This window comes from Lissotriton vulgaris, chromosome 5 (assembly GCF_964263255.1).
Source record: "Lissotriton vulgaris chromosome 5, aLisVul1.2, whole genome shotgun sequence".
Lineage (NCBI taxonomy): Eukaryota > Metazoa > Chordata > Amphibia > Caudata > Salamandridae > Lissotriton > Lissotriton vulgaris.
The window spans coordinates 1,229,202,615-1,229,217,617 of record NC_141693.1 but is presented as its reverse complement, the minus strand read 5'-3'; the positions used below and the strand labels follow the sequence as shown (position 1 = coordinate 1,229,217,617).

Genomic DNA, 15,003 nt, shown 5'->3' with positions numbered 1-15,003 from the left:
CAAGCCAATATTGGCCTGGGAGGGGTTGCTTTGTGCCCTCCTTCTCTTTCTTAACATGGCCGGGCCCTGGGATATGGGTGTCCCAGGGTCCAGAAATTGGTTAACAAACCCTTCTCCCCTAAAAACAAAAACGTGGCGGGCCCCGGGAGATGTGTGCCCACCTCACGGGTTGGGTGCCTTTCGGGTTTGGCTGCAAGGCCTAACCGCTGGCCATGCCCTGTTGCCAATGCCCCCACCCACATTCATAGGCCAATCACGGCGTGGGGTTGACTGTATGCGGGGGTGGGCCACAGGGCCTGGTTGCAGGCCTTGCGGACAACTTCCTTTAGCAATGTGTGGTGGTGGTTGGATTAACATACACTAATTAAATATTGCTTTATGTTTAAAAAACAACCTAGAAATTCACTGAAAAAAACAAGGGTTACAGGGGCTTTGTAGTTAGGAAATAGCAATTAAAAACTTCACTGAAACAAACAGAGGTTGCCGGGACATTCAAGTTAGAAAGCACAATTAAAGAAGCCTTAGAAATTAATTAAAAAAACAAAGGTTACAAGGTTGTTATAATTAGATTCAGATTTAACACACATAAAACTATAGAAATTCAGAAGTTAATTCACGTTATCTCAAGTATCTATAACTTGTGCCTTAAGGTAACTATAAATCGTGCCTTGCCATGTGCTGCTGATTACCCCACAGATTACATCTCTCATAATATCTTCTATGAGAGCATTGATAACAACAGTGAAATATTTGCTGGAAAATGATTGATGAGAAAACTGAGCATGGGTGGTACGCGAGTTATAGTTACCTTAGGGCATGATTTATAGCTACTTGAGATAACTATAAAAGCTGCACTTCTATGGTTTTGTGTGTGTAAAATCTGAACCTAATTATAATGGCCTTTTAAACTTTAGTTTTTTAGTGAATTTCTGCGTTTTCTTTTATTCTATTACCTAACTATAACATCCCTGTAACCTTTGTTTTTTTCAGTGCACATATACATATATATATATTTTTATTATTATTTTTTACCTACTGGCAGTCACCAGTAGGTAGGTATACTGAGGACTTAGTTTTCATAGGAGAGCGTTTTTTTCATTTGCCAATAACTTTGGCGTTGTTTGATGAATCCTCGCAAAATTTTCAAAACTAGCAGGACTCTTACTTTGCCTGCTGTCTTTAAAGTTTTGCTATGATCCATCAAGCGGTGGCTGAAAATTTTGTATATAAATATCCTCCGAGGGTCCAACAGTACCTGTGCTCAATCTTATTGACTGCCAACACTTCAAACCAGGAAGTTTTGGCAGCCAGCTTGGGACTCGACTCCAGCCGAATCCCACAAAAAAAATTACAAAAAGAAAAGGGGGTTAGGAAGGAATACCCTGGCCCCCTAGATGTGGGGATGAGGTTCCAGAGGGACCCCATCCATGGCAATACAACATTAACTTTTACATTTTTGGTGGGAGTCTCATTAATGGGTATGTGAGGGGCTGTGTGGGCGTGGGAGTGGGTTTACGAGGTTCTATGGAGTGTGACAGGGTGTGTTAGTGGTTCTATGGATGATGTCATCGGTGATGTCATTAGTGATGTCATCAGTGATGTGACTGGCCATGTCATGAGTGATGTCCCAAGCAGTGCATTGCGGGGGCTTAAGTTATAGGTAGCTCAAATAACTATAACTGCTGAATTTCACTGATTTTGTACAAATGAAATCTGAGCCTAACTATAATGTCCCTGACGCCTTTGTTTTTTTCAATGAATATTTAGATATGACCAATTATTTTTTTTCAATAATAATTTAACATTTTACTTAAAATAATGATAATTGTAATCAAATGCACATAAATCCTGGTATAAAGTGAGTATTTTGTACCACTCTATTTTGGTAGTCGACATTGTTGTACTTTATATTATGTCTCGTATGCATGTATACTTTATATTTTGCTTGTCAATATTTTCACAACAATTTATATTTGTACCAAAATATTTTTGTCATTAATAGTATGGCATATAACTGTTCTTTAAAAGGTGTGCCTTCAGCTCTTTCCTAAATTGGAATGGACTTTAAGAAAGGGAATCTTCACAATCAATATCTGAATGTCCATGAGTTCTTGTTATTACCTGTAAGGATGAGAAGTGAGGCTATGTTCATCACGGTATTGTATTGGTGACAATGAACAATTATAGTCAATTAATTGTTTGGACAATAACAGTTGTGATGATGCCAAGGCTTAGGAAATCTCTTTCTCTATGTTTACTACAGTGCAGACAAATGCCTATATTTAGAGGGATAAGACATGAGATGGGGTTTCTTAGGTGTGTTACAGTGGTCTGTAATGAATACAGTGTAAATACAAAAATGGTGACTGTCAGCATCCTTGGTATTTCGATTCATCATTTTGGAGTAGGCACACAAAAAGAATATGTTATGATGTATATTTGCAATTTACACATACAGATTGTGTAAAATAACGGATTATTTTATTATGGATAGAAATATTACAAGTGCCCTTACAAGATAGAATCTCCACTATAAAATGTTGTTGACATAATAGGCAGTTGACTAGTTTTGTAACCGTAAACACCTGAGTATAGCGGCACTAGTCCCTGATGATCTTGCATGTAAAGTCACATTTTGGAGATCTGGATCACGTCCTAACATAAAACTAGTCAACTTATGACCTATGCACATGACTTAGTAGGGGTGTTAGGTTGAAGCACCTATGCAATGGAGTCACCTAGCAGCAAGTTGACCATACGCTCAGGGAGATGCAGTGGCCATTTTACAAAGAGACGACAGAGACCAAATGAACGAATAGTAGGTTACAGATTTGAAAGGACACTGTGCATGAGGAAAGGAGATAATTTTTTGGGACATACTAGGAACTGCACTTCTTGTGTCTCTATAGATACTGTTAACTATCTGGTGAGGCAACGCTATGGGGAAGTTGGTATATAATTCAAATTAAACAACTCATGTAGCTAAATAATACAAAAAGAAGAGGATGGAAAAGGAGGTAGGTACCTTAAACCCTTAGGGGTAAGTTGTGTTTATCAATAATTCTGTGAAAAATTGCGAAATTGCAGACTGCTACAAATCTGTGTATGCATTTTATGTCTCTGTTTTTTCTTTCCAAGACAAGCTTCTTATTCTGGACCACATCTTTGTCAGTATATAAAGAAAGGTATGAAGTAGGTTCTACTACAAATTGTAAAGGGGTTTGAAGAATATGATGCTGAGCTCAACTGATTAAACCTTTTTGACACTAAGTCATGGGTGAATGAGGATGCGCTAACATATACATTAAAAACATTTTAAGAGTCACAAATGATAGAGAGTGGCCCCCCAGATTGTTATCAGTGCACAACAGCGACTGGCCTACACTTTTGAATATAATCAAAAAGGTGTTGAGGAGTTGAACATTTATATTCCTCTGCCACCATGTCGCTGGTAGCGGACATAACTTTTAAGAACTCTGGGCAGCCTGGAAGAATAAACTGTTGGCTGAGGTTTGGTTTCCTCGCAATTCCATACAAGGAACTTTGAGACATCTTGGGTTCTATCATCTTTTTAGGTCGAGCCTAGGTAGCACGCATGTGCCATCTACCAGACATGCTGTACTCAGTCTGTGCGGTTAAAGCCAGCCCATTGCCTTTTCCTTCATCCCTTCCATTGTAAATCAAAAATGCTAGCTTGCTGTTAGTTAATCCTTCATCTTTGTCCCACCCTTTTGTTTTTTGTTTACTCCCACAGTGCACTCCCCAATTACTGATCTCTATGCATTTGTCTTTATGTGCTTGTTTTGGGGAACTCTTTTTAATGTTTTCCTGCTTGTGTCTTCTTTTAAAGGTTTCCTGCTTGTGTCTTGCTTCGGCACTTAATCTCCCCATGTGGTGCCGTCACCACACCACCACCTCACACCCGTCGCTGCTTGCCAGGCTAAATCCCTCCTCCCCCCCATCTTGCTTTAACTATTTTTTCTCAGTTAGCGCTCATGTTTTTACAACTTTCTTTTTTTTTTTAAACCTTTATTTGAACAAACTCATACATCATGTCACATACAGATTGGTTACTTGAATATAAGGCACAATTTAATAGATTATAATAGATGAGATCACTCTTCACAGCGGGCATACCACATTAGAGTCTCAGGTACGGCCAGACATATTATGCAATGAGTAATGTACAGCAGGGTCAAGTTACAAAGGGAGAGCATTACAGCGGATAGAGTCTCAGTGCAGTATAGTGTACAGTGTACGGTATCGGTAGATATCAATAACTCCCATCATTCAGTGACAATTCTAGTAATGCACATAGTGTTAGAAGTACAAAAGATGATAGCATCCCGGAGCCCACCAAGCGTCAGAAACCAGCACCGGCGACCACCACTCATGGCACTCCAGTGCAGGCAATGCTCAGCGTAATCAAGCACATCTCTCCACAGCATCAGTACGCATCCACCAAGGATGGCTCCACTCACACCACGCCACCCTGGCTATCACTTTCCGAGTCTCCCTGTTGTGTGGCCTTGGACAGCCAGTAAGTCCGCAGTGGGTTCCAGAAGTCCCTAGGTCTACATCGTACAGGCATCAAGTCAGCATATACATTATATTGATCCTGACAATATTCTACATCATCTAACCATTCCTTGAATTTCGAAGCTATCCTTCTTTTCGCCAGTAGTAGTGCGATATCTGCAAACCTGCGGTAAGACCCTGGCACTTCCTTCGTGTATCCCAGCAGCATAACCAATGTTACAGCCTCCTCAGTCATGATCTGTAGTGCGTCGTGAACCTGAACCCAGTAATCATGTACCGCACTGCATTCCCACGCCAGGTGAAGAAAGCCAGCCCCTTCCGCCCGACATCGAGCGCACCTGTCATCCTCTGCCAAGTGAAACCTAAACTTCCTAGCCGATGTGTAATAGAATCTCTGAACAAATTTATAATGTATTATCTTAAGCCTGCAGCTCGATGAGATGTTGGCAGTGACGCTACAACAATAGTTCCACTGCTCATCAGTGATGTCCATGCCTAGCTCAAGACTCCACTGCTCCCGTGCATGACTAACCGGAGTTTCTCGCTGTGTTCTAATGGTGTTGTATAACTTCGACACCAGGTGTCGGCCATCGGACACCAGCATAGTATGCAGTGGCAGAACTACCCCCGGTTCGTCTGGAAACTGGGGAAGCAAGTCACGAAGCCCTTGACGGAGCCTTATGTAATAGAAGACGTCTAAAGGAGAGGGCTGTTCCCCACGAAAGAACTGGTCCCTCGTACGGAGTGTACCCTCGAGAAACAGGTCACCCCATGTGGACAGCTTGTTTCGCCTGCACATGTTTCGAAACCCTGTCTCTTGCAATATTGACAATTTGGGATGATATGTAAGTGGCATCGCCGGTGAGTAAAGCATCGTGGCTTCCAAAACCTTTGCAATACGAGTCCATGCATCTATCGTGCATGTCACCATGGTAGCCGGCGTTTCCACATCACTAACTCTCCCCATTACCATTCCATTGAGTGGGAGTGGATGCACAATCCATTCCTCAGCAGCTATCTGCGGCATAAAAGGCGTGGGGTGTATCCAATAATAAGCATATTGCGCCTGGGCGCTCAGATAATATACCTCAAAATCCGGGACATCGAACCCCCCTTTTTCATAAGGCTGTGTTAGGGTGGACCATTTCAATCGCGGTTGTTTGCCCCCCCCAAAACAATCTAAGGAGTTCCGACCTAAGTCGTTTGAAAAAATAGGCGCCGGGGTGGTAGGGGACATTCTGAAATAGATACAAGAAGCGGGGGAGTACCACCATTTTCACCAGCGAAGCTCTTCCCGCCATAGAGAGCTGCAGGGACATCCATCGCGTGACATTATCAGCTAGTTTAGAGATGGCTACTCCATAATTGAGTTTAATCGTCTCTATGTTTTTACAACCTTGCCTCCTTGGCCTCCTTTATCTTTTCTCTGTCAGATCCGAATTGGTTATTTTTTATAGCTGAACGTAAACGTTCATTTTTGTCTTTTCTTTCATCACAGTTTTTTCTGTAGTGCATTTGAGAGCAATATCCCCATTTAAGAGACCGGTGGTTATACCCATCGTGAGTCATTTCGCTCTCTTTGTTTTGTATGTATATGTCGTGCTAGATGCCCCGCCTTTAAAGGGTCTCTTAGTACACTACTAACTGGTTCAGTGGGTTTCCTTTCATTTACGGGGGCCTTTGGAGTGCATTCTATTTAAAATATGTTGTGGGTATTTGAAAACTATACATATATTAATTTCTCTTGTGTTGTAGATCTCTTTCCATTTGAAGAGAGTTAGTTCTCCTCCCCATTTTTGGAGGATGTATGCATACACTCCCCTTAAAGGGGTGCTATGATTCTTCTCCCCTTTGAGGGTTGTTTGTGTGACGTCAGCAGGAGAGCTTCGAGAATAGCCTGAGAGGCCAGAGCCGGAGCCTTGCCGTCCAATCGGCCCTTCCAACAGAGGCGCACTGTGAGAGGCCTTAGTGGGGTTTCGGTCCAGGACAGCTCCTCCTGCCTAGATAGCTGACCTTCCACACTATGTCAGCAGTCCCCAGCTCGCATACTGCACTGTCTGCATATCATCTATTTTCCTCTACAACATGGCAGTGATTTGTGTACAAAGAAGCCTGCATTGTGCGGCTGGAGGTCTCTTGACCCTAATCTCGCGTGCTGTTTGGCATTGCTTGCTCTTTACTGGTGCGACGAGGTAAGGACTGGTTCTGGTGGGTTATTTCTTATTTGTCCGGCTCTTTCCCACAATGCCTCCTAACTTCCATGCATGGGTAACTAGTGGCATCTTGCGCAGCAGCATTGTATTCGGCAGTCTCGTGCTTTTACCTACAAAGCGTTTCACAAGTATCCAGCTGCACTAAAAGACCTTCCTTTTAACCCTCCCCGTTGGTAGGATTTTATCAACTCTTTCCCCAGCCAGGGAAGCATTACTGGTGCATAACTAAGTGCTTTAGTGCTGATGTTTTGGAGCTCAGTTCATCACAAATGTTATTCTGTGGTGCGTTACTTCCTTTTGACTTACTCCTGCATTTCCAGGCATCAGGAGGTTACACCATTTGCGAAATGCACGTGTCAACGACAACCTAGTCTGCAATCCTTTCTGTCTGATATACACACTTCTTCCCTCTCATGAATCGCACCTGTACACCCTGAGAGAAGCCAGTGTTCTGAGAAGGGCGGGAGAGCGTGTGCTTTGCAGGTGCAGCAGGAAAACACCCGACACACACAACATTAGTTGGCAGGTCCAAGGAAAACTATTTCATTCTGCTTGAATTACAGCCTAGACGCATTCTGGGTGGACCGAAGTCTCTGTGCCTCGCGCTTGTACACCATAACATCTCTACCCATCAGAGTGAAAGGGTCATCCCTGCAGTTGGTTGTGAAATCCCTGCCTTTGGACATCAGGGACAAAACAACAGATAGGGTGAGTGCTAACTTTGTAAAAGAAAGAGTGCCTGTGCGTGGAACCCGCAGCGTGAGCTATTAAACGTTGGTGCACCTCATGCCAAGGTAAATAACAGAATTTTTTTTAAATAAATACCTAGCCATTGCGAGACCTAGTGACCTGCCATCAGCTGCGGGTGGTCATTGTTTCTCTGAACACCTGCCTGTCTTTGAGGTTAATAAGGTTTCTTTGGGAAGAGCGACCAGTCCCTCTTTCTCACTCTCTCATGCGCTTTTCCCACCTTTCTCATGTGGTTGACTTCAGGTCTTCAAGCACACCTTCTCTCCCGTGCCTTTCCAAGATTTCCGTGCCTCAAACCCACGTTCCCCCCCTAATCTTGGGGTGTCCTCTGCTTACACAGATGCTCCTTATTTATGGATCTGTTGCATGCTCTCCCCTTCTTTCTTTCTCACACACTCTTTCTGCTCCTCTGTCTAGAGTTCATTCAGCACTTTTACACAAACAACCTCTCCCTCTCTGTCTTCCTGTCTATTCTGTGCATCTCTCACCTCTATCCAGCGACCATGCCACATTATTCCACTCCACAAATCCACTCCGCACCACACAATTGCACCCGACACAATTCCACAACTAACAATTCCAATCCAAACCACATAATTCCACTCCACACCACATACATCCACTCCACCCCAAACCAAAACACATGGGTAAAAGACATTGTCCTTTACACCAATAGCAATTCTGTCGTGTATTTTAAAGAATGTGAAGTGTTTGGAATAAAAGGGTCATTTTCTACAATCAAAGAATACGAACGTCTGGTGTTTTCATTTGGGAAGCTACCTACTTATATTCTGTTCTGCTTTTGAAATATGATGCACTATTGCCTTTACAAATAGATTGCTAGTGCTTCTCGGGTGCAGGGTTAATTTGTTGCTTTTGGTAGTGGTGGTTTTTATACCACCCTTTTGGGATGTATGTGGGTCACATCCTAGACCCTATACACCGAGTCTTAGTTAGGATTTGATAGGCCATTACACGTAGCTACGTCTGGTGCTGGACCTTCAAGCTCTGACCCTCTTTGTTTGTACACCAATAGTTCCAACTCTCGCAAATGCGAGACCTATTGGAATTGCCAATGTCTGTTTTTATGTATTATGAGAGGCAGACGCTATGTCGACATACAGGAGTTTATGAAATTAGAAACCATATCTTGATAGTAGAACAAATAGAAAGCACTCTAAATTAGGTACAGCCTCTTTTTTATGGAATGTTCCACACTATATAGGAATTACAGCAGCACTGATCACTCTTGGTGGTAATGTATGACCGTCTCTATGATCTGACGAGCTAGGTGTTGGCTGGACACCAGGGAAAATATTTGCCTTGGAGGATCCAACAGCTGCACTGATGCATACCTGGCACCCCTCTCACATGCAAATAGGGTGGGGGAACTATGGATCTGATTGGGTGGGAGAACCGGGCGGGTGGTTTTCCTGCTGTGCTCAAACCCAAATGACCTCTCTAGATACACTGGAGAATGTATAAATGGTAGACACACAATGAGCTAAGAGGAGATGGGCACAAACGAGGGCCTACAGGAGCCGGAAACACTGGGGGCTCTGCACATACTCAAGGGGCCTCAACAGAGGCAGACACTCTCTGGGGCGCTGAGGACTAGATGCATGATGGGGCTCAGGGAAGACCGACCCTGAGTGTCACACAAGATGTTTTAGGAGAGCACAGCGCCATAGTTATCCAAATTCTCAGGTGTGAGAACTAATTATCATATTGGTGACATTGAAAGGTTCATAACTCTTACTCAAGTAGATACATCAAGAACATTGCACTGAATGCATAATATGTGCACGTTTCCAGTTGGAAATACTATTATCACAAATCGTGGAGCGCACATGTGATAGCTTTCGTGCTGTTATGTGCAGAGGAGCAGCTGTTGCTGGAGGCCTTCCTCTGCGTTGGGAGGTATTTCTGCATCCTTCTCATCGGTCAGGCGCGGCTCTGCGGGAACCTGGGTCTGATGAAAGCCACATTTGGAGTTCTAGTTCTGGTCCCCAACAGGTATCCGTCATGTGTGAGTGAGTGTGCCACCAGACCCCCTAGATGTGTAAGGCTCACTCGTGGTGAGTCAAGTCAAGTCAAGTCAGAGAATTTGTATAGCGCACTACATACCCAGAGGGTCTCAAGGCGCTTAGGGAGGGGAGGACGCTTACTTGTCAAATATCCACGTTTTAAGTTGCTTTCTAAAAGCTAGGTGGTTCTGGGTAAGGCGAAGGTAGGTGGGGAGTGAGTGCCATGTTTTAGCTGCTAGGTATGAGAAGGATCTGCCTCCCATGGTGGTCTTGTTGATGCGGGGAACAGTGGCGAGGGCTTGGCTGGAAGAACGTAGTTGGCGGGAGGGGGTGTAGAAGGACAGTCGTGAGTTGAGGCATTCTGGTCCGATGACGTAGAGTGATTTGTGTGCGTGGGTTAGCAGTCGGAAAGTGATCCTCTTATTGACGGGTAGCCAGTGTAGGTCTTTCAGGTGGCCAGAGATGTGTTCGTTACGTGGGATGTCTAATATGATCCTGGCTGAGGCGTTTTGGATTCGTTGGAGTTTCTTCTGGAGTTTAGCGGTAGTACCTGCGTTGAGGGTGTTTCCGTAGTCCAGTCGGCTCGTGACCAGAGCATGGGTGACTGTTTTTCTGGTTTCGGTGGGGATCCAGCGGAATGTTTTTTTGAGCATGCGAAGAATGTTGAAGCAGGATGAGGATACGGCGTCGACTTGTCTGTTCATTGAGAGTGAAGAGTCCAGGATAACGCCTAGGTTCCGTGCGTGGTCTGTCGGGATGGGTGCTTTTCCAAGGGCTTCCGGCCACCAAGAGTCGTCCCATGCAGTGGGGGATGTACCTAAGATGAGGACTTCTGTTTTATCTGAGTTCAGTTTCAGACGGCTTTGTTTCATCCATTCGGCAACTTCTTTCATTCCTTCGTGTAGGTTTGATTTGGCGGTGCTGGGGTCATTTAGAGAAAGGATCAGTTGAGTGTCATCCGCGTAGGAGATGATGTTGAGGTTGTGTTGGCGAGCGATGGCCGCAAGGGGGCTCATGTATACGTTGAAGAGGGTGGGACTGACTGGGAGTGAGGCTGGAGGTCTGGAAAACACACACACACTCAAAATATTAAGCGGTTAGATATTGATAACTTGTCACAGGGCCGGACTGGCCCTGGCGGGCACCGGGCATTTACATGGTAGGCCAGAAGGGTGGGGGCAGGTTACGAACACACATGTGAGGATCTGGCAGAGACGAACACAAGGTGGGCGTATACAAGGGAAGACTTTGAGGACGTACAACTTCTTGGAGCTAAGGAGACAGGTATACAAGATTGTGACGGAGAGAAACGCAGGAGCCTCGGGGGTGGTGAGGAATGGAAGTGCTGAGGACAGGCAAAAAGGAAAGAAGGCTCTCATGAAGTGGACATATAGGGGGTTTGAGACAGAGGGTCAACCAAGAGTCCTTGGGGAAGACCAACATTAGACGAGGGAAGATGCAAATGGAGGGAGATGTGGGTTGGTGGACATACAGGAAGGGGTTAAACAGAGGAGGGAAATAGGCCCATGAAACGCTTAGTTGAGAAACACACAAAGGCAAATAAGAGTGTTTGGGGAAAATGTGCGTGTGGCACTTGCTGGTGAAGATAAAGGCAAGAGAGGTTCCTTCTGAAAGCAGACATGCTGCTCTCAGCGTGATAGACACCAGGGTGGCTGAAGAGAGACTAACACAGTCTCCGCGAGACAGGCATTTCTTTTTTATTTATTTATTTATTTATTTTATTTTTCTTGGGCTGGGTGGCTGAAGAGAGACTAACACAGTCTCAGCGAGACAGGCATTTCAAGAGCTTAGGGCATCGGCGGGTCTGGAGACGGGAAGCTGAGAGGAGAGCTGAGAGGAGAGAGAAGCCGAGGAGAGCTTTTGCGAGATGGCCACACTCTAGGCCATAGGTCTTCAATCTATGGGGCGCGACCCCCAGGGGGGTCGTGGAGTCATTTTAAGGGGGTCGCGCATTCACCGGCCTCGCTGCTGCCTCGAATCCAAAACGTTTACCTTTCGTTTTGGACTCGAAATAATTACATCTCAGAAACCTCTCTGATTGGAGGACAGGGCAAAATAAGCCAATCATGATGTGGCTACGTCGTAATGCCTGTCCTCCAATCATGGACTGCAGCATGCACACCAGGAAATGCCCGCGAACTTTGTCCATAAAGATGGACTAGCACGTTCGACAATGCAGGCTGTATTTCCACGGAGGTTTGCGCAGTCACTGCTGGCTTTCACTGGACCCAGCTGTCTTTCTTGACCCTGACCCTGGCTGCTTTCACCTCGTGTCCCCTTTTCCAACACTTCTTCGTGACTGCCTCTGCATTAGGATCTCCTTCCCGGCTGGTTCCCAATGCAACCCGAAGCTTCCAGGAATAATAAGGCAAGCCCCCTCCTCGTCCGCCCACGCAAAGACACACAGAGATTATTATCTGTTTCTTCGATCGAGCAATGTGGGTGGGGGGTGGGAGGGGGACAGGAAAAAGGCTCCAGTTACATTGTATGACTGTGGAATTGTGTTTGTTTTCGGTGTACATTCTGTTTTTGTTGCAGCAGTTTTATATTCATTTTTGTGACATTGAAATGTTTATTTTCCATGTTCTTTCAGTTTTTATTTTTGACACAGGAGATTAATATGATGCCTTTGTCCAACTACAGTTGACACACTCGAAACAAAAATTATGGTTATTTATTCATGTGTAAAGCATCCACGATTGCACCTTACTTGATGTGGTGGTTTCTGTAGTACAAAAAACTTTATAACGTGGAGGAATCATTTAAAACCGGTCTGGGAAGAGTTCATCCGAGGACATCATTTTTTGTCAAAAAGTTCTAAATAGATTGGTGAATATGAGCTCATAGAAACCTAAATACCCTTCTGAATTTCAGCTGTGGTTAGAAACAGATAATTATGTCCTGCAAAGAAAGATATTGGTGCTATACATATTAGAAAAATTATGATATTTGTAATTACAAAATAGTTTATTCGTGTGTTTTGCAAAGAAACTAGATTCCAAGACACAGAGTATTTAAAATTGTGTAGTTCAAATGTATTAAGACCGCTTCTATAAATGACGAGCAATAGAAGTACTATTTGCGGTAATACAGCAAAACATAAGAATATGCCAGAACACTTAGTCAGGCATGTAGATACAACTTCAGTTTTAATGCATAAGTATCTTCTCATGAGTAAAACCATAGCATTAGTCAGCAAACGTGGCCAAGCACTAACTCTAGAAATGTCCATTTAGTTAGTTCTTAACTTTTTCATACCTCTCTTACTATTCTGATCCCCCCCCCAAAAACAAGTCTTTCTAAACTTTTCCCCCTCCGTCTCCCTTTTACTCATCCCAAGCCTCCTACTACTGCTGTGAGCTCCAAAACATCCCTCCACTATCCTTCTCAATCCAAATAACATAATACCATATCCACCACTCAAATTACTTGCCTTTTTCACTATACTAATTTACCACTAATGCTTTTATGGGTTCTGGAGAAGCCTGCTACTTGCTGAAAAAGCGCTCTGACACTTAGTCAGGGGTAATAAGCGCTATATAAATGCAATTACAATAAAATACAATATCTTTGACACACTGCAGCAGTGAATGCTCTGTGGGTCTTCAGTTCATATAGAACACATCCCGCCATTTTGTTTGCAATGAGATTTTGTGTCCTAAACTAAGCACATGTGACTCAACGCTGAATGGTGCCTCCGCATATATGGTGTTGTCATTGTGGTATTGAATACCAATGTGTGCCAAAACTGTTCTCTCGTGGCATCATTTTCCATGACTGGTCTATAAGTTTGTCAGCAATAAATTGTCATAAATCACCCAGATACCGGGGAGGGGAGAAGGAGGCCACAAGGGTGTGCGGTAAACAGCTGTCTGTCTCATGTCAAGGACAGGCTCTCATGGAATTGCTGTGTGTGCTAATTTGGAGGCTACTCCGCTCCTCATCGACTGCCTGTGTGATCTTGAATGATCTACTTTACCTGTCTGTTAAATTACCGGCCTCTGGGTACAACGAACTTCACCCACAAAAAAGAAACAACTGGTGTCTTTTGGCTTCCATCTCTAGATGAGTGTGTTTTGCTACCTTTCACAACCTCTCTACTGACCCTCACCCTGCAAAGGCCTTTCCAAGACAAAGGCTCAGTTGAGCCATTTTGACCGTGCAACATGTTGTCCTCCACCTGCACCAAATGCATGGGAACACGTGTTTACAATTAGTGCCATTCTCCTTCCAGACACTAAGCCTCCCACTGTATTGAATATCTGGCCTGCATAGCAGGGCGCTTCTAGGGGCACTGGCATGAAAAAGGTCATAGGTCACCTGCTAGGGACAGGAGAGCATAGATAGTCTACTTCAAGATGACCTTTGTGTACAGCCCAAGCACACACATCACAAGGGCATACCCCATGATCGTTCTTTCACCTCATGCACATAAATATAGCCCAGTTTACTGGACACCAGGGCAGCCAGCCTCTTAGCATTTTCTCGTGGCCTTCAGAAGTTACAGTTCACTTGGTCAAAATAATTCCAAAAACAAATAACAAACCCCCAAAAAATATCAGGTGAATTAGCATGACCCTGTGCCCCCAGCTAAATAAATCTGAAGCATCCTTCTCTGCACATAACAAACACATAAGGGCAGTAATAATTGGGGGCGCTTTTGGTTGTCTATGATGATGAGTACCAAGTTCTAAAAAATTTTGTCGGAGGGGGTCCTCACGCCTAACATTTTTTGACAGGGGGGTCTCGGCATCAAAAAGTTTGAAGACCTCTGCTCTAGGCAGTGAAGAAAGAGGTGAAATAGGAACGAAGTATTTTAGAGTGTTGTTCTCTGTTCTCGTTTTGCGGTAAGACCAGTGTGCCGATCTTCTCTGTTCTGACGATGACCTGTTTCTCTCGCCAACTTATGTTTATACTTTGTGCTCTGCACTTTTGCTTACCTTTACATCTAATTAATGGCCACTTTGACACTATCTTAAAATCAGTCTGTTATGCAAGCGCAATCAATGCTTGATCAGCGTTTATGGCTTGTTCTTTCGCACCTTTCAGGCGCTCAGAGGCCAGGCTGGGTGATTAGCGCTACATGTATACAATTACCGGTCTCCGTCTTACCTGAGCAGAGCCCCAGCAGGGGCAGAAACAGCAGCACACCGGGGAGGCTCATCTTCAGTTTTGAGTTCTTCTCTCGCTGCAGAGTCGCTAATAGCAGAGACGCGGCGCGAGCACTTAAATACTCAACACAGGGGGAAGGAGGGAAAAGAAGGTGTTTGAAATGTGACATGTTTGCTCTGAGTAATCTAACATCAAAGGGAGAACGGCCTGCTCCGGTTAGGGCGGGGGGATCATGAAGCCGCGGAGCCTGGCCAGAGTTCCAGGAACATCGTCATAAATCCGTGTACAATAAATATCCCACCCGCGAGCGGTCGGGTAACACCCGAGGAAATCGTATGTTT

The 15,003-nt window shown here is 44.4% G+C and overlaps 1 protein-coding gene across 1 annotated transcript in view; it reads right to left on the bottom strand.

Annotated features, from left to right (window-relative positions):
- The window catches only part of LOC147712365 (fish-egg lectin-like), a 140,711-nt gene extending 125,953 nt beyond the window's left edge, over positions 1 to 14,758 (bottom strand). The window contains exon 1 of the mRNA XM_086923068.1: positions 14,663 to 14,758. Within this exon, the coding sequence (XP_086779194.1) occupies positions 14,663 to 14,714 (52 nt within the window). The 5' untranslated portion in view covers positions 14,715 to 14,758. The remainder of the gene's footprint in view (positions 1 to 14,662) is intronic.
- Between the last annotated feature and the right edge of the window lie 245 nt (positions 14,759 to 15,003).